The 21,530-nt window shown below is 42.3% G+C and overlaps 1 protein-coding gene across 1 annotated transcript in view; it reads right to left on the reverse strand.

Moving 5' to 3' along the window:
• The window catches only part of LOC134442165 (protein NLRC3-like), a 43,635-nt gene extending 22,700 nt beyond the window's left edge, over window positions 1-20,935 (reverse strand). The window contains exons 1-2 of the mRNA XM_063192446.1: window positions 19,161-20,935; window positions 18,638-18,808 (exon numbers count right to left, since the gene is read on the reverse strand). Of these exons, the coding sequence (XP_063048516.1) occupies window positions 18,638-18,808; window positions 19,161-20,935 (1,946 nt within the window). The remainder of the gene's footprint in view (window positions 1-18,637; window positions 18,809-19,160) is intronic.
• Between the last annotated feature and the right edge of the window lie 595 nt (window positions 20,936-21,530).

Below are 21,530 nucleotides of genomic sequence, written 5' to 3' on the forward strand. Positions count from 1 at the left end.
TTGGAAGGTGTGGATGACAATTGCAGCATTGACTGGTTGTAGCCCCTTAATGCGCGCCGTACCTCCAGTGGCACGCTGTAATAGTCACTGAAATGTACCTACCATAGCACTACAATCTTATGACACAACACAGGCCCTTTAGTAATGCACCACGACTTGGTCATTGCCATACTGGTAACAACAAATGAATAAAGCCGCGTCTTAAGGGGTTAAAGTGAAGCTGCAACGGGCGAGTTATGCTCTCCTTTGAGCCTCAACGCAATTAGTCAAAGCAGTTAGTTTTGATTCCGCAACGGTAGTTGCAGCGACAGGATTGTCAAACTGCATTCAATACTAGGTCTGCGCTATCCGTATCCTGCAACGGTAGGCAGCGACAGGACAGGAGTAAACTAGACGTGTCTGTTGTTTTGTAGCCACACAGACCCGACGAAAATGAAAATGAAACATTAAATAGGCCTATTTATGTCACGTGCATTTTGATCGCACTACCAGCCAGCGCGGTAGTTTGGAACAAAGAAGTAGATCATCGATTAAAGAGAGGGGGGGAATATTAGAGGCGCATCAAGGCGCAACTTCTTCAACTTGTCAACTCACTTCAAAGCTCCTTCAACAACGTGTGTCTGGCAGTAGGCTAGTGTTCTATGGCTACAGAAATATGGTCACTCATGCCCGTAACGTCCGTTCCAATTCAGGATATGGTCACTATGAATGATTTCAAGATTATACAACCACAAAAATCCCCTGTTCTGTATTTGTTTTCCGTGATTCTTCTCTGGTGGTGATTTACAGAAACAATTAGTTTTCCATATTCACACAGATATCTGTTTTATAGTTTGTGAGGTCAGATAACATTGAACTGTGCAATACTGCAATATATTGTGTCCAAAATATTACAATACAGAATTGTGCTAATTGTATTGCACAGAGTATTTTTTTACATTACATTACATTACATTTCACTTAGCTGACGCTTTCATTTGTTCAAAGCGACTTACAACTATTACTTTTCAGGGTATTGGTTACAGTCCCTGGAGCAATGTAGGGTTAGGTGCCTTGCTCAAGGGCACTTCAGCCATGGATGGAGGTGTAGGCAGAGGTCAGGTGGGATTCGAACCGGCAACCCCCAGATTGAAAGAGCAACTCTCTAACCACTAGGCCACGGCTGCACTTTGTTATTATTATTATTATTATTATTTATTTATTTTTTAAATAATAATAAACTTATTATTACCTTTATTTAAACAGGAAGATCCCATTGAGTTACCTCTTTTTCCAGGGAGTGTATGATAGTCACCCCTGCAGATTATTGCAGTAGCCTAAGTGCTGTAGCACTGCAGTTTTGATATTGCATGGACAACAAATGATTCTTTTTTTGTGAATCTCTGCTCTGCTTGATGCTCAATGTTAGGATTAAAGCTAGCTTTTAAAAATCTAGAAAAAGTTATTTTACCACCTAGGCCTAGTGACCGGCGGCGGCCGCTGACATGTGCGGCCCACCTCCACCTCTTGGTTTCAAAATGTGGCCCACTTGAAAAACTAATTGAATAGCCCTGCTCTATACTGATTATACAGTGAAAGTATTTTGGAGCAACACCATAAAACTATCCTTACTTCAAGACGGTAACGTTTGCACCCCTGGGTAGATTAGATACCGCGCTTCATGTATTTCACTGGACATCTTTACATAGGATCGCATTCGCACGGGATTAGAACTAGTTTTACAGGGGGTAGAACTCTCAGTGAAGTTTACTGATACCCCCGCTATCTTTACTGATACATGCCGCATTCGAACGGGACTAAATGTCCCCCGTTATTGTTACTTTACCACAACTCTTCCTATTAAACTAGTCCCATACGAATAGGGCTTAAAGAGAGAGGGGGGGAGAGCGAGCGCTCCGTGTGTTTGGGTGTGTGTGTGGAGCGAGAGAGAGGGAGGGAGAGATTCCTTTCAACTCACATCTGTTGGGTACGATTATACAGGCGAGGACGTAGCGCATCCAAAACGTAGCATAGGCGAATAAATTGGAGGCACAGCCTATCCGTAGCTATGAAGTCTGTGACTGCTTTCGACCTTGCTCCACTGTTGTCTCCTACTCCGTGGGGTGTTTTCGTTTCATTTCTACTACAGCTTAAGTTACGACAACGCTGTCATACACAATTTACGTGTATGATACCAGTTCCAAATAACGAGGTAGTGCCACCTTTTTTTTAGCAGGAGCCTCTATTCCTCACCTGTTTCATTATATTTCTGTCTGTTTCACTCACCACGTTTGTTTGTGCATGAAATAGGGGGGAAGACACAGGAAATGCACTAGGTAGGCCTACGTCTCCGGAGGTCTTGGTGAACGTAAAAATGAAGTGCGTGCTTGGAAACAGCTACAGAGGGACAGAGGATTAAAAAAATCGTCTAACTCCGATTTCTCAAAAAACAAATCGAATTAATTTTTTTCCCCAGGCCTAACACACACACACACACACACACACACACACACACACACACACACACACACACACACACACACACACACACACACACTCTCACTCACTCACTCACTCACTCACTCTCTCTCTCTCTCTCTCTCTCTCTCTCTCTCTATGCATCCCATACACACACACTCTGGTAATAAGCAAAGACATGTTATGGATGATGCTGCTATACTCACGTTAGTGTCTCCAGTTGACAGAGTGGATTTCCTAATGCAGCACTAAGAAGTGCCACTCCAGAGTCCTGCAGATTATTGTGACTCAGGTCCAGCTGTCTGAGACTTGAGCCTGAGCTGAGGGCAGCAGCCAGAGAGGAACAGCTTTTCCCTGTCAGCTGACAGTCAAACAGCCTGGGGAAACATTATGATGAATCTCAACACATTACACTGTTACAACACACACACACTGACACCATTACAGTACATCCAGACACACACACATACATACACAGACTGGTGAACCATCTCAATGCATTGACAGTCTGGCATCCAGTGGCGGACTTAGCAATTTGGGGGCCTAAGGCGAAGTTAGCTAGGGGGCCCATCAGCCCACCCAAGTGTATATATCACCCCCCCCCCCTTAAAAAAATAATATAAAAATAATGAAAAAATAATTAGCAAGTTTTGCTTTTATTTAGACAGCACTCAATGTTGACATATTCAAGATTGCAATCTTCACATGCACATCAATCAATTACATCGAAGGCTTCTCTCTCTACCCAGACCATTGCAGTGGTAAACACACACCAAAGTTCAACGACACAAATAAAAATAGACATAAAGACTGCGGTGTATCATTTCAGTTTGAAGTACAACGGCATATCCCCAGACCCGTCTCCAGAACTGAGTCTTAACACACTCACACGTGCAAGTGACTGCCTCTCTAGCCTGGTGACAAGATGCACCTCTGAGGACGGGTCAGAACAACCAACAGAGGAGTAGCTGCATTTTGCCCAAATGCCACCACCGCCACCACACCACCAACTGCGTATGCATATTTAGATGACGACCAGAAAGCATCTCAAACTGAATACAAAACAAAACACCACGGCAGGTGAATTTCATAGCAACCAACTGAGGCACAGTAGCAATAGTTCCAATTGCCATCACACACACACACGTGCGCGCGCACACGCACACACACACAATCAATGTGACTTACTATGAGTAGAGTGCGCTGTCTTTTGTCAATCATGTCGACGTTTCTCCAAGCTGAACTTCCACATCACCTCCTGTTAGCATCCAGAACTAGCCAGCAATATCCCCACGTAACGCAGTTGATTAAACACTAAAAGCACATATCTACTAGAGCTATGGGTGACATGTCAGTGTTCTGCGCTTTTCTTAATCTCGCCACATCGCGTCAAGTTACTGAATGTTCCTTGAAAGCTGCACGCTTGTTTAAGCCTTTCCCAATTTCGATAGCATGTTTCTGAAATCATCTCAGAGAGATTGAGAAGGTTGTGTCTGATGATACAACCGATGCACCGTCTGTAAACGCTTAAAAGGCTGCGTCCTTTTCAATTGAATAACTTACTCGAGCCAATCCCAGTTACAGCTAGAGGAAAAGTAACGTCTTTTTGAAACAAAATATCTCACGAGGTATTCATTCAACAAAACCTGATTGGGGTTATCAGTGCCGCGGTCATTCACAGATCCATCAGTGGGGATAGCCACAGTAGTTGACCTGCTAGTGCTACAGTGTAGGGCACCGCTTCCTAGTCGCTGTCGGCCCGGCTGTCATGGCCAGGATCCACGGAGATAGTTCAGGCTTCTAACATGTCATGTCGTGGGTTATCCAAAGTTACCGATGTTGGAGTTTTAAAACATTTACGCATAGTGTTATCCATATTCAGGAAAGCACAACGCTTGCATGTCTGCTTGCAATCCTCCTTCCCCACTACTTCATTTTTGGAATTGGTAATCCACTAGTCATCTTAATGGACATCCACAACATTCGGGCCAACCGGCGTTTACGCATAAAAAAAGCTTATCAGCTTCGGAAGTGCATTTGTCTTTGATTAAGTATCTTCCCTGTCCTCCGTTTGGTAACACTACCAGGGTATTGGCGCTTCATTTTGATAATTTCACAACTTTATCACAACTGCACTTGACTGAACTTTCCTCTAGCCTACTTCCTCTCGCAAAAGGAACATGTTCGCGATGCCACATGCTCCAGAAATACAAAGCGGATTCCAAAAAAGTTGGGACACTTTGTATTTTGTGAATAAAATCAAAATGCTGGCATTTTTAAAACATCTAATATGTTAATAAGGTAGAGCATTATGTACAGACAACATATCAGTTGTTAAAGTTGAGCAGAATTATTGTTTTGAGGTAATTATGTGATAATTTAAAATTTGGCCCATGCAACAAATCTCAAAAAAGTTGGGACAGGGCCAAAACATGTTGTAATAGTTGGATAATTCTAAAAATTACACAAGGAAGAATATTTTAAAAGGAACTATATTGACTGCCGACATGAATGCACAAATAAAATACCATCACATAGAGGCTATGGCACTCAGTGGCGAAGATTTTGAGAGACGAATTACTTATCTATTACACAGAAAGATTGAATTATCAAAATTGCAGGCATATAAGGCCTACTTCCGTAATATAGAGTTCTGTGTAATCATTGCACGAGTTATGAGATCATGACATACTCGTGGTCAATAAGCAAACTATGACACTCCAACAATGACAGCTCTCGAAAAAATGACCATAAACACAACACTTGATTAATGCACATGATGCAGACATTAAACAGTGTTGCGTGCGGAAAAGCTCATTCTATGGACCTAGGAGACATGTGAAACTGTCCTCTGATTACAGAATGGTAAATATTTAATCCATTTTGAAAATTCTGGAGTCATGCACCCTCCAGGTTATATCGAAAATGAATGCTTCAGCTTGATTTAGTGGTCAGTCTGAAAGACAGCAAATATGATGGTAAGGGGGTGCAGAGGTGACTTGGTTAGGGTCTTCTTACTCATGTAGAGCATTAAAATGAATGTTGAATGATACATACAGACTTTAAACAGCAAACATAGCTACCAAGGCATTATATTTTGGAGCACCGCCTTTAGATATTGCCCCATAATGGTGGCAAATGTCAATGGTTCCATCATAAGAGTAAACAGGTCACAAAATTGTTTTCTTGCAGTCAGGATATGCCACATATTAAGCATAACAAAAAGGTAAACAAGTTGAAGAACACACCTATCAGTTGAGCTGCTGAAATCATGTCTCGCAGATCAAAATATCTAATTTTTGAATACAATTATGCCATCAGTCAAAGTATCTACTGTTCAGTCTCATCCCTTGTGTTGTGTTTAGTCTTATCCAATATAAAAAGCATTTTATTGGCCCTGTCCCAACTTTTTTGGGATTTGTTGCAAGGATGAAATTTTAAATGATCACATAATTACCTCAAAACAATAATTCTGCTTGACTTTAACAACTGATATGTTGTCTGTGCATAATGTTCTACCTTGTTAACATATTGAATGTTTTGAAAATGCCAGCATTTTGATTTTATTCACAAATTACAAGGTGTCCCAACTTTTTTGGAATCCGCTTTGTATGTGCACGCAGCACAGCACAACCACACTGCATTATGATTGCATTGTAACTGGCAATGTGCTTATTTGCGGCGCGCCGACTTGCACAAGTGTATCACCGTGAACGTTGTTTTGGATATTTCGTCTAGCGCACATGGCATAGGGCCTAGATGTGAATATACAGTGAGGAGAATAAGTATTTGATCCCTTGCTGATTTTGTTGGTTTGCCCACTAATAAGGACATGATCATTCTATAATATTAATGATAAAATGTATTCTAATATAGAGAGACAGAATATCAAAAAGAAAATCCAGAAAATGACGTTAAAGAATATATTTTAATTGATTTGTATTCCATTGAGGAAAATAAGTATTTGACCCCTCTAGTCAAAGAAGACAAAATTACTTGGTGGCAAAGCCCTTGTTTTCTTATACAGAGGTCAGATGTTTCTTTCAGTTAATGACAATGTTTGTGGATATATTAGAAAGGATTTTTTCTTTGCAGATCATCTCTAAATCACTGAAGTTGTATGACTGTATCTTGCCAAATGGGAGCTTCTGTTCCCCTCACAGGATTAGTATAGGGTTAATTAAATTAAATGTTTGGAAACTGTCTAGGCCACTTCATGACCTTAATATGCTTCTGCTTGAGCTACTCCTTCGTTGCTTGGGCTGTATGTTATGGATTATTATCATATTGGGAGGCCAATCCATGACCCACCTTCAGTCTAGTGGTGGTGGGAAAGAGGTTAGCATGTAGCATTGTACGTTTACATGTCTCCTTCCATCCATTTCTTGACGATGTGAAGTTGTCCTGTGTCTTGGCCAGACAAACAACCTCAAAACATAATGTTACCACTTTCATTTATGATGTTGGAGAAGGTGTTGTTCTTGGGATCATAAGCAGCATTTCTCTTTCTCCAAACACATCGAGTTGTATTAATGCCAAACAGTTTGATTTTGGTGTCATCTGATTCCAGCACCTCCCAATCATATCCTAATCCAGTTTGATGTTCATTGGCAAACCTCAGGTGAGCCTGAACAGGTTCCTTCTGAAGCCGGGGTACCATACATGCACTGCAAGATTTTAATCCGCTGTGGTATCAAGTGTTTCCAATAGTTTTCTTAGTGATTGAGGTCCCAGCTGCCTTGAGATCATTTCCTAGCTCCTCCCATACAGTTTTAAGGTGCTTTATCTAAATTCCCACAAGGTCAAATCTTGTATGGAACCAGAGACAGGCCTCAGATTGATGATTGATGATCATTTTGTATGTCCTAAAATTGGGAAGAAATGCACCAACAGTTTGCTCTTTAATATCCAGGAGCCCATTTCAGCCTTGTTGAGTTCTAAAATCTTGTCCCTGACATCCTTTGACAGCTTTTTGGTCTGTCCCATGTTGGCGAGTTTAGTTTGATTGATTGACTGATTCTATGGACTGATTCTGCAGATTCAATGTGTCTTTTGTGCAGGTTACTATTAACAGGTGTGTTCAATTCAGATAACAAGTTGATTGGAAGTGCCATTTGATCTGCGGGATCAGAACTCTTAATGGTTGGCAGGGGATCAAATACTTATTTCTCTCAATTAAATATAAATCAATTATTATATATTCTTTAGAGTTAATTTCTGGATTTTCTTTTTGATATTCTGTCTCTCCATATTAGAATCCATATTCTCATTAACATTAAAGACTGATCATGTCTTTATTAGTGGGCAAACCAACAAAATCAGCAAGGGATCAAATGATCTCCTCACTGTACCATTTTCACGCGAAAGGGAGGGAGTGTGCATGTAATCTATATTTATTTGTGTTTTATTATGCTGTTTATTTTGTTTCTGACATGCAGAAATAAATATTTATGAACACACTATGTGCATTACTGTCCAAGGGCCCCAACTACCAACTGTAGGCCTATGGGAAGTTTGGGGGGGGTGTCCTCTGGGGGCCCCTACATTTGGCATTGCCTAAGGCGGTTGCCTAGGTACGCCTCAATATAAAGACCGCCACTGCTGGCAACACACACACATACACACAATGTGAACTGAAATACTGAAATACACCCTCTCTCTCTCTCTCTCTCACACACACACACACACACACACACACACACACACACACACACACACACACACACACACACACACACACACACACACACGCAGAGCCGGCCCGAGGCATAATCAAACTAAGCAGTGGCTTAGGGCCGCCTCATGTCAGTTGGCCCCTCCTGACTAAGTGTATAACAAATGTAACCAGCAGCGCATTCAGCACATAGATGCTGGTAATATGAAAGTAATCGTAGCAGGAGACTTTATATAGCAAGACTGTGATGGGGGGTGGTGAGATGTCATCTTTTTTTTCATGTACCTCACTTTATGTTCATGTACTAGTTTTAATTGTAAAACCCCCACAATAAATACTGAATATAACAAAGACTAATAATTTTGAAGCAAAACCAAGCTATTTCTTTGTGATACATAAGTTAATATTTGAGAAATTACGCTCTAAGAACTGCATGAAGGGTAAGCAATCTACAGACAGCCTACCCAATAACAAAGCCCTATATGGCTCTAGGCGTTATTAGCTCCGCCCCTTATTCGTGAAAGTTAGTTTTATCCAGGGCTTTGAACCGGTTCAAGGAACGAAAACGAAAACTGGGAACTTTCTGTATTTTACAGGGAACAGGAACGAAACCAAAAACGTTATTGTTTTTTATGTTCTGGAACAGGAACACTTATTGATAATTGTTAATACCGGTTTTATTTCGTTCCTCAAACTGAAAAAAATGTAGGCCTGTATAGGCCTATGTATATATTTAGTTTTCCTGGGCACGCTACGGCTGACATTCACGTCCTGTGTGACATCAGACATTCGCTGACTGAATGGAGAGAGAGCAGTGGATTACAAAATCTCCACTCCCCATCCTAAAGAAGAGAAACCACTGTCAACCTCTGAAATTTGTCCCCTGAAGAACACCGTAGCCTGGGGTACGCCATACAGTTTACTGCCGCCATCCAGTACGTCATCCAGTTTACTGAGTTTTGTTTTCAGTTCTAGTGGGGTTTGATATAACAATGATTTGTTGTATCTCTTTCTAGTTGAAATAATATAATTAGCGACACATTTTGGATGTGGGTAGTGACATTACTAATGTCTGAAGAAACGTAAGAAAATGTTTTACCATACACGAGATGAATTAGCAATGCAAACCCCAGTGCTTGCTGGCAGGGCTGAGTGTGTAAACCGTTTGGAATACTGTACAAGATGTCCTGCGATCAAGACAGTAATTTAAGGTAGGCCGTTTGGTTATTAATGTAGCCCGCTGTGGTTTGTCAACTTGGGGTCATGTTTTTGCTGTGAAGAACTGTGAAGAACTAGTTTCGCTGAAGCAGGTTCAGTTCTTTTCTTGGTTTGTTGCGCTATGATGGAGAGTGTGAAATATCGCTATAGGTAAACGGTACGCTATTTAAATGCAAACATGTCAAAACAACCATGGAGTGCACATTTCGAGTCATGATGCTTGAGTAACCTGTGTGAATGCATTCACATTACGACAGCACTAGGTATCTTTTGTGGCACTGTAGTAGGATCGCTGGTTTCATGGATGGATTTTGGTGCTGTAAAGCATTCCACTGAGCTACTCCAGCTGCGTGCGTGTGTGTGTTAGACAGAGTCAACTATCGGCTTTCGCCCAGGCTATGTGTGTGTGTGTATGTGAGTGTGTGCGAGCCTGTGTGAACTGCGCAGCAGTCACTGTCGCGTTCATCAATAACCAAAGCTAGTAACCACATATCTGTACATACATCTTCAAGGTGATGGAAGAGTCGCGTGATGCTTGAACATAGTTCGGTTAATCCACAATTTGTATTCATATTATGTTTCACATTTGAGACGCAACGTGCAACTGAATGCTTAAGGGAATCGACTGCGTTGTGTAATGAAGGGACACCCAAACACACACACACACACACACACACACACACACACACACACACACACACACACACACTTTGGAGACACTTTTTTCCGTTTTGCTTCTGTTTTGCACTATGATCGAGGTGAAATAACACAGAAAGTGTGTGTTTAGGTGTGTAGGTGTTTTCATGATGTGTAGCCGAGTGTAGAAGTAGGCTACATTTGGGGTTCAGTATGGTACCGTGGTTGTGCGTGCTTGCGTGAGTGTCTCGCTGCTCAGATCATTCCAATTATAGTAGGTATTAGTAAAAATGACTTCCATCATTATTGACAGGGTCTGACAACGGTGTTGCCTAATACACAAGCCCTGCGTTCTGAAAATAACGGTTCAAAGCCCTGGTTTTATCCAAACAATTTGCCATATAACTTACTTACTTACTTAAGCCTTTAAATTCCCATAGGATTATAGGTCATTGACGAAAGTCTTCCATCCTCTCCTGTCTTGGGCCCTCCGCTCCAGTTGTTGCCACGATAGCCCTTCCTGCTTCATTTCCTGCTCGACAGTTCTTCTCCAGGAGGTTCTTGGTCTGCCTCTTTTTCTTTTGCCCTGTGGGTTCCATGTCAGTGCTTGGTTGGTTATTGCTTCTTTACGTCTGAGTGTGTGACCTATCCACTTCCACTTCCTCCTCCGTATTTGATTTTCTATTGGGTCTTGTTTGGTGAGTTCCCACAGGTTGGCATTAGAGATGGTGTTGGGCCAGAAGATTCCCAGTAGGCGTCTGAGGCATCTGTTCATGAATGTCTGTAGTTTGTTGGTTATGGTTGTGGTGATCTTCCAGGTTTCTGAGCCATACAGTAAAGTGGTCTTCACATTTGAATTGAATATCTGCAGTTTCGTTTTGAGTGAGATGTTTTTTGCCTTCCAGATATTGGCTAACATATTGTAGGTTGCCCTTGCCTTTCCAATCCTGACTTGCAAATCATCTTCTGTGCCACCTTCCACTGAAATAATGCTGCCAAGGTATGTGAGGGTGTTCACATCTTCTAATGCCTGATGGTCCATGGTTATGGGGATGGTGTTCTTGCTATTGATGCGCATGATTTGGGTCTTTGATGAGTTCATTTTTAGTGCAGCAGTTGCTTCTAGTTTTGCTGATTTTTCTTGCATCTGGTGGTGAGTGTGGGACAGTAGGGCCAGGTCATCTGCAAAGTCCAGATCTTCAAGTTGTTTCGTCAGACCCCACTGTATGCCGGTGCGGCTATTGTGTTTGGTTTCCTTCATTATCCAGTCTATGCAGGGCAGGAAAAGGAAAGGTGAAATCAAGCAATCTTGTCCCCAGTCATGATCTCCAAGGCCTCTGATGTACAGCCTTCGTGAAGGACTTGGCATCTCATCCCTTTGTAGGTGCTGCTAATGATGTTGGTGATCTTGTCTGGGATCCCATAGTGAGCCAGTAGTTTCCACAACATGTCCCTATCCACACTATCAAAGGCCTTTTCAAAGTAAAAGTAAAATTCAAAGTAAAATTTATATAGATGGAAGAGTTCCACTCGATTGACTGTTCAATAATAATCCTGAGGGTGGCAATTTGGTCTCCACAGGATCGGTTACTCCTAAATCCAGCCTGGTTGATCCTCAGCCTCTGGTCGACTGCCTTCTAGAGCCTGTCGAGCAGGATGTGGTTGAGAACTTTCCCTGGTGTTGAAAGGAGCATTATACCCCGATAGTTTTTGCACTCCAGGAGATCTCCTTTTTTGGGGAATTTTTACAATGTGAATATTTCTCCAGTCAGAGGGGATATTTTCTTGTTCTCAGATGGTTTTGCTGAGGTGTTTCAATGACCATTTTCAGGGCTTCCGTGGGAATCCCATCTGGACCCTCTGCTTTCCCTTCTCTCTGCTTTGGTAGGGGGGTTGCAGTTTATTTCCAAACTGCTTATGGCTGCAGGTATATCTGTAATCAGTTGAAGAGGCTCCCTATTGAGCAGATCTCTGAAGTGTTCAGCCCATCTATTCAGCTATTCTTCTTTGGATGTGAGGAGTACAGTAAGCCCTGCCTGTCTTTGATATGTCCCTGTGTGTGTCTGTATTTTCCAGTTAGTTTTCTTGTAGTTTGGTAAAGATCCTTCAGATTGTTTTTCTTGATGCTTCTTCTGCCTGTTGTGCAAGGTCCTCAATGAATTTCTTCTTGTCTCTCTTTACACTTCTTTTCACTTCCTTGTTTGCTACTGCCACCTTGGTTGCTCTGGTTTTACTTCTATTTACAGCCTCTTTCTTCTTTCTTCTTTCACTCACTTTGTTCTCTGTATCACTGGACAGCCAGGGTTTGCGGTCCGTCTTCCTTCTCCCTACCACTTCTTCACATGCGCCCTTCCATGCAGACTTAAGACCTTCCCATACCTCCTCTACATTGCTTGGGGTTTCTATTTCCAGAGCTTCATACCTGTTACTTAGAGCGATCTTGTAGCATTCTGATGTGGTTTTGTCCTGGAATTGTATTGTGTTGTACTTGATTCTCCCTTCACTCCGTCTCATGCGTTTTAATTTAAGCTGGATTTTTGCTGCCAGAAGGTGATGGTCTGATCCTGCATCGGCTCCTCTTCTGGTTCTGACATCTAACAGGGAGTGTCTAAACTTTTGGCTTATGCGGATGGAGTCTATCTGATTTTCTGTGGTATGGTCAGCAGATACCCAGGTGGCTTTATGGATTCTTTTGTGTTGGAACACTGACCCACCAATGACCAAGCTGTTTTCTGCACACGCTGCTGCGAACCTCTCTCCATTCTCATTCATGGTTCCTAGCCCTTCTCTTCCCATGACTGCCTCAAAGCCGTTGTTATTTCCCCCTATCTTTGCGTTCATGTCTCCCATCAAGATCACAATGTCCTTCGCTTTCCTGGCCTGGAGAACGGTGGAGAGTTGATTATAGAACTGATCTTTGGTTTATTCATCACTGTTGTTTGTAGGGGCGCACCACTTGGAGGTTTATTTTTCTGTGGGTGGTTTGGAATTTGGCGATAATGATGCGTGAATTGATAGGTTCCCAGCTTATGAGGGCCTTCTGTGCTTCTTTGGACAGCATGAAGGCCACTCCCTCGGTGTGTGATGCATTATCATCAAGATGTCCCGAGTATGGTCTCTCCACTCACCAGACTGACCCAGACCAAGGAGAGATATCCCATATCTTCTCATTTCCTCCGCTATGCCAGCTACCTTCCCTCCAGTATACATGGTCCTCACATTCCATGTCGCTATGGTAGTGGGTTGCCTAGAGGTAAGGAGTTTCTTCGGACGTATGCGCGTCGTCATAGTCTCTTTAGCATTGTTTGCTAGAGAGGATTCCTTCCCAAGGCTTGAGGATTTTTTGATATTCGTCAATGTTTCTGTAGCTGAGTACTTTTTATGGTATGAGGTAGCTGGCCCCACACCCAACCCCCAGTTTGGGGGGTGTTTAGAGTTGGCTTGTTAGTTCTCTTCCTTTACCTTTTGTCTTCAAGGCAATGGGAAGACAAATTGGGAAGACAATTCGCCATGTACGTAACCACAGAGATATTGTCATTGCTGCATTGGCCTTGCATTGCATAGGATTTATTAACAGCAAAGTTAACTTATGTAAAGCAATTTCATCACCACTTTGAACAACAATGGACCAACATCATCCAGGAAGAGGTTCAGGTAATTCACATCACTCTGTGTCTCTAATGCTAGTAGATAATTCTACTCAAATTCTATGTTAGTCTGCAAGTCTTAGTGTTGGGGGGTTAGCTGTTTGCCTCAACATGTGTTAAACCATCTTAACATCTGAAAGTGCTTTGTTTTTAATCATAACTGTGAGATTACTAAAAATGCTCCATTTAACCCATTGAGGTCTAAGTGCCCTTGAGAGGGCAATTTGACATGTCTCCAAAAACAAATCTGTAACTCTGTGAGTTTTTGTCATTGAAACACATAAGTTACACCATCAGAAACCTCAGACCTTCCAGATTTCAAATATATATATATTAAATAAATTATATAGCTGGCCCAATTTAAAGAAAGTGAAAAGAAATCTTCGCATATTCTGTACTCTCTGCCTGTAGCAGCCACACCTATAGCTATTCACATGTAAAGTACCGGTGCTTGAGTGGCTATTCAGAGGTGACAACACGCCCCTTTCAGGTAGGGTAAACACAGCAGACGTAGAGCGACAGGGGGGTTGGGGCTATCAGAGCACATGGGGATTGACAGGGGGGTGTGGGCCATTAGAGGTTTTTCACACCTATCTCATTAGTATTCAAATGAGACAGGCAGTGGCAGTGGCATAGTCATTCTTTTTTGCATTTTGTATGAAAACAACAAAACATTTCTAAATGCCCTTTTCACTTTTATGCTGCCAACACATTTGTTTACAAGATTCAAACTTCAAAAGTCTTGGCTAGATATATTTATTGTGTGTTTTCTTGAACTTTTTGAAGACGTCTGAAACCTGTTTTTTTGTACAGTTGTGTTTATACCCAATTTAAATAAAACATGTTTGTATGACATCGAATTTTTTTTCAGATTATCTCTTGTGAGGCTTTTCACAATACAACCATATATTCCACTTTTGCATAGATGCTTACTGTTAGCTGAAAATACTTGAAAATTTCAGGGTGGTGCAAGCAGACTAAAAGCCTCTGAAAGGCCTTAGACCTCAGAGGGTTAAATGACTGAATGACCTGTTAAGGTCCCATAGCATTTCCTGCCTCGAAGCTATTGTCATTGATGACTGACTGAATTTAGAACTACACTCAATGGTGGACAGAACCAAAGCTGCAGTCACTTGAAACCAAGGCAAAAAGTAGTAGTCAAAAAGTAGCCTACTGGTAAATAGAACCTAAATGAATGAATGCTTATTAGCTTATTTAATTTAAAAACAAAATTTGGTTATATATTAGGCCTACGATTTTTGATATAGGGCAGAGCTCCTCTTGCAGGCAGTTTTACACAAGAACATATCCAAAAATGACTGCCAATATATAAGTAATTACATCACACCAACTAAGCTTCCATCTGAGTGGCTAGCATTTTCCCTTTCCAGAAAACATTCAGTGATTGGGAGTGTTGTCAGAACATTAGGAAACAAGTTTTGGCCCAAGGCAACTTTGTATGTGGGTTCAGAGACGCGCCATTAGCAAAGATGAATTCAGCCTTGCTGAAGTCCCCTCAGATCATCAACAATCCTTGGCCAAATGTCTCATCTGATCCAACACCTGGTCATGTAATGGTTAGCTAGAGACCTGGGGAGGTCTATGAACCAGAGTATCTTGCACCTGCTATGAAATTTGTTAGAGAACATGTGATTATCTGAGGGTGCCACAGCAAGGCTGAAATAGTTCAAATTCATTGTTGCAAACGACACGTCCCTGAAGTCACATACAAAGTTACCTTGGGCCAAAACATGATTCCTTCTGTTCTGACAACGCCCCTGAACACTGAGGACAGCTCTTTTAGGTGCTGTTGAGGTGTAAACGCAACATGTGGATAAAAATAAATCCTCCATTGTAACAAATACGTTTCAGCCCCCTTAGATATTTTTTTCTCCTGCTTTTTGTACCTGGATTTTAAATATCTGCTACGTGGAAACGGAAGGCCAAAACCAATGCAAAACCAATGCAACCAGGAGAAAAAAATATCCACATATAAAAATATCCAGCTACATGGAAACAGCACCTTAGAGAATGAAAATGCTCCAGCCACTCAATCAAGCTCTGGAGGGAGGACGACCAGATCAACACCCTGACATAGTCAGCCCAAACTCCTTGCCTGAACCCCCTTGGAAACCTCTGGAATGAGATGAAGAGGAAGCTGGATGGTCACAAGCCATCAACCTGAGCTCAGCAACTTGAATTCTTACACCAGGCCTGGAATACAGTCATTCAAGAACAATGTGAAGGACTAATGGAACTGTGATGGATGTGGATCTCGCCACTTTTCACTGATTTGAAACCACTCTTTATTTTGGTGAACTTAATTTATGAACTTGTGTATTTACGGTGCACTGCAAGGAGCGGGCAGAGTTGGACAGTTGGACACACACGCACACAGCTTGGAATCGCATTCTCCTTTCCAAGTGTGCACGGCACTGCTACACGGGAGCGTGCCCCATTGTGGCAACATTTCCATCGTGTGATGTCAAGCACTGAAAATGGACATGTGTTAAATGTTTGGACTTTAAATGTTTCATCTCGTGTAGGCCTACAATGTTTGTTAATTATGTCTGTTTGATGTTTGGTTTATGTGGGCAACAATGGGCAATGTTTGTCGTTATGATTTGTAACTGACGTTTTGTTTTGGAAAGGTCCTGAGAAATGGTACGGGCCACCTGTGAATTTTGTGTCTGCATTGGTTAATTGGATAATTGCTTGCGTAGTGAAGGGTATGTAAAACCCAGCTCATTGTTGAGAGTGAGCGAGATAGGGAAGCTACTGTTTACCGGAGTGTAAAAAGTAGCTGCTGCTGAGAGCTGTACGAATAGTCAGAAGTTTTGTGCAGTTTATTTTCATAAGAATTCATATTTAGTATTTTGAGTTGCCAGTCCAATTTGAGTTTATGTCTTATGTTCCCACGAGTACATTTTGTTTGGTGGAAAATAAAAGCGCTAAATTTAATCTTGGTTTCCGGATCACCCATCCGACACGTCATCCTGGCAGGAGAAGAACCCACTCCAAAGACTCCAAATCTGTTTTATTCCACCAAATATTGATTTCTGAATTCTTCCTAAGTCAAAACATTACTTTTCTGTTGTTTTAAAGTTAACATCATCTTGTTTCTTAGCGTTTTTTGAATTTGGAATTTGCAAACGTTGCATCTTATGTGTTACTTTGACTATTTTGAGATTTTCTGCAAATAAATGATCTAAATGGCAATATTTTATTTCGGAATTCGGAGGACATCTTGTCGGTAGTTTAAATAATGCAATAACAATGTTTGCTTTTCTCAAACTCATATCTATCATCTATAACATTTTGAAGGGGTCTCTCAATTTGTTCTGCGGCTGTATATATATATATATATATACACACACGCAGACACAGACACACACACAGACACACACACACCTAGTGCATAAACATATATATGTTATTGGTGTTACAGCTATACTCACTCTAGTGTCTCCAGTTGACAGAGTGGATTTCCTAATGCAGCACTAAGAAGTGCCACTCCAGAGTCCTGCATATTATTGTGACTCAGGTTCAGCTGTCTGAGACTTGATCCTGAGCTGAGGGCTGAAGCCAGAAAGATACTGCTTTCCCCTGTCAGCCCACAGTTACGCAGCCTGGGGAAACATCATGATACATTTCAACACACTGACACTTTTACAAAGCACACACACACAGACACACACACACACACACACACACACACACACACACACACACACACACACACACACACACACACACACACACATTATATTATAACTGAGTGGATGCATGCCCAAAGCTGTCAGCGTCCCTGTAAACACATACACAGGCACACACGCACGCACACACACGCACGCACACACACATGCACACCCACACAAAGTCAATGCATGCAGAAAGACATGTTACGTATGATGCTGCTATACTCACGTTAGTGTCTCCAGTTGACAGAGTGGATTTCCTGATGCAGCACTAAGAAGTGCCACTCCAGCGTCCTGCAGATTATTGTTCCTCAGGTTCAGCTGTCTGAGACTTGAGCCTGAGCTGAGGGTGGAAGCCAGAGAGGAACAGCTTTTCTCTGTCAGCTCACAGCCACGCAGCCTGGGTAAACATCATGATATATCTCAACACACTGACACTGTTACATCACGAGCGCGCACACACGCACACACACACACACACACACATATACACACCCGCATACACAGTAGTGGAGCAGAGGGTAGGGTAGGGTGGGCTGGAGTGGGGGGTATAGGTTTGATGGACATAAGCTATAGTTCAAATAATTCTCCCCAAATGAAATATTCAGATACTAGTTTATAATGCACAGAGCAGTTATTCACAGAATTGGAATGGAGTGCTGATTTGAGGGTTATGTTTGATGTGAAATAAAATTGTAGCCTTTTGGTTTCCTTACTTGTCCTGTATGACTCTGTTACTGAAGATTAATGTGGCATTTCGAAATTGTAAATGCCTTTATTGACTGTATTTTTTGTATGAGGGGGGCCTCTGACACATCTCACGGCGCCCCCCACCCCCCGTCACAATACCAGTGCTCCACCCCTGCACACACAGATTCACACAGAGACTAGTGAACCATGATGATACATCTCAATGCATTGACAGTCTTACAACACACACACACACACACACACACACACACACACACACACACACACACACACACACACACACACACACACTGCATATACTGAAATACACTGAAATTAATTCACACACACACTCACTCACTCAGACAGGAGACACATATATACTTACACACACACACACACACACACACACACACACACACACACACACACACACACACACACACACACACACACACACACACACACACACACACACACACACACATATGAACACACAGTCTGTAGAAACACACACAAACACACTCTCTCACACACATACAGTACACACACACACACATACATACACAATTATGGAATTAACATATACATGTTATGGATGTTACTGCTACACTCACTCTAGTGTCTCCAGTTGACAGAGTTGATTTCCTAATGCAGCACTAAGAAGTGCCACTCCAGAGTCCTTCAGATTATTCCAATTCAGACTCAGCTGTTTGAGACTGGATCCTGAGCTGAGGGCTGAAGCCAGAGAGAAACAGCTTTCCCCTGTCAGGTTACAGCTACGCAGCCTGGGGAAACATCATGATACATCTCAACACACTGACACTGTTACAACACACACACACACACACACACACACACACACACACACACACACACACACACACACACACACACACTAAGGCAACACTTTGGCGCACGCGCACACACACACACACACACACACACACACACACACACACACACACACACACACACTAAGGCAACACTTTGGCGCACGCACGCACAAACACACACACACACACACACACACACACCACACACACACACACACACACACACACACACACACACACACACACACACACACACACACACACACACACACACACTTCATGATTATATTGGTGACTGACTTACTTTGCTGATCTGGAGGCCTTGACCACAGGCATCAGCCCCAGCAGACATTCCTCTGATCCACCATATTTACTCAGGTCAAACTCATCCAGCTGCTGATCTGAGGTCAGCAGCACAAACACCACAGCTGACCACTGTGCAGGGGAGAGTTTAGCTCCATGTAGACCTCCTCTTGTCTTCAGATATCTTTGGATTTCCTCCACTAGGGATTTGTCATTCAGCTCATTGAGGCAGTGGAACAGATTCATACATTTCTCTGATGAGGGATTCTCCTTGATTTTCAGCTTGATGTACTTGACCGTTTCATTTGTCCATTGTGATTGGATGGCTGCCTGTGGCAGCAGAGCTCTCAATAGACTCTGATTGGACCCCAGGGAAAGGCCCAATAGGAAGCGAAGGAAAAGGTCCAGATGTCCATTTTCACACTCTAAGGCCAGATCTACTGCTGTCTTGTGCAGGTCAAACAAGGGTGACGACCCTAAAAACCGAGCAAACATGGATTTGAATGTGGCTGCTTGGTCAAGAACATTTTCCTTCTGGATGACGAGAGTGAGGTGCACATATAAGGCAGCAAGATGCTCCTGGATACTGAGATGCACAAAGCAGAACACCTTCCCTTGGTACAGCCCGGCCTCCTCTCTGAAGATCTGGGTACATACTCCTGAGTACACTGAAGCCTCTGTGGTGTCAATGCTGCACTCTCTCAGATCCTCCTCATAGAAGATCAGGTTGCCTTTCTGCAGCTGTTGAAAAGCAAGTTTTCCCAGTTTGAAAATCATCCCTTCATCTGTCTCTTTTCTGTTTTTGAACTTCTGTTTGATGTCTGTCAGAATCATCAGAAATCGGTTGTACATTTGAGTGAGAGTCTTGGGGATCTCTCCTGTGTTGCTTTCCATCAACATTATCTTCAGCACAGTGGCAGCAATCCAGCAGAAGACAGGAATGTGGCACATGATGTAGAGGGTCCTGGATGACTTCAGATGTGTGATGGTTCTGTTTGCCAAGTCCTCACCTCTGACTCTCTTCCTAAAGTACTCCTCCTTCTGGCTGTCTCTGAATCCCCGGACTTCTGTCAACTGGTCAACACACTCAGGAGGGATCTGGCTGGCTGCTGCTGGTCTGGATGTGATCCAGAGGAGGGCAGAGGGAAGCAGAGTCCCCTTGATGAGGTTTGTCAGCAAAGCAGACACTGTGGTTACTTCTGTTATATCACAGCACTTTGAGGTGGAGTTGAAATTCAGAGGAATCCGGCACTCATCAAGACCATCTAAGATGAACAGCACTTTGCATTTGTCATCAGTGAAAATGCTGAAATCATGGATGTCACCAAAGAATCGTTTAATCAGACCCACTAAACTGAGGTGTTCCTCCTTTACTAAGTTAAGCTCACGGAAAGGAAGAGGAAATATGAAGTGGACATCCTGATTGGCTTTTTCTTCAGCCCAGTCCAGAATGAACTTCTGCACAGAGACCGTTTTCCCAATGCCAGCCACTCCCTTTGTCAGCACAGTTCTAATGTCCTTTTCTTGTCCAGGTAAGGGTTTAAAGATGTCATTGCATTTGATTGGTTTGTCATATGTAGCTGATCTCTTGGATGCTGCCTCAATCTGTCTGACCTCATGTTCATCGTTGACCTCTCCACTGCCCCCTTCTGTGATGTAGACTTCTGTATATATCTCATTGAGGAGTGTGGGGTTTCCCTGCTTGGAGTTTTCTTGAGTCAAACACTGAAACTTCTTCTTCAAAAGGCTTTTACGGTCCTTTATAGCCCCCCACATCAGTGTACAGCTGTAACTGAAGCAGACAATATATGTAGGTTCTTGGTCAAAGTTAATTTAATTTAATGTAATAAACTGAATTTGATGGAGGTTGATGGTTTAATGAAAGAGCTTCACATTCACTTCCTTAAGTGTTTAATGTGTTTTATAATTGAAGGATTTATTTGCAAAACGGTGTATCTCCATTTTGGAAACTTTTGGGAAATTGACATTTTTGTACTGGGCATTAACTATCTTCATTCACATTTGTTTTTCATCAGAGTATTTCTTGAGCTAATTGAAGGCAAATGACATACACTACCGTTCAAAAGTTTGGGGTCACCTTCATTTTTCCAGTTATTTGTTTGCAATTCAAGTCGCAAACATCTTTTAAATAGCTTGAAATGGAATAATGGAAATACTGAACAGCCACAGGTGAAAAAAGGTTTGATTACCCATAAAATTGGTTAAACTGGACAGAAGAGTGAAATCTAACCAAGCTTTTTCACCCATTTATTACATAGAAATACGTGTTTTAGTCCATTTTTCTACAGACATTTCTTTGATTTATCAGAGAATGCATGGAACTATTGGAAAGCTCAGTGTCTGCCCTTTC

This window comes from Engraulis encrasicolus, unplaced genomic scaffold, assembly GCF_034702125.1.
Source record: "Engraulis encrasicolus isolate BLACKSEA-1 unplaced genomic scaffold, IST_EnEncr_1.0 scaffold_122_np1212, whole genome shotgun sequence".
Lineage (NCBI taxonomy): Eukaryota > Metazoa > Chordata > Actinopteri > Clupeiformes > Engraulidae > Engraulis > Engraulis encrasicolus.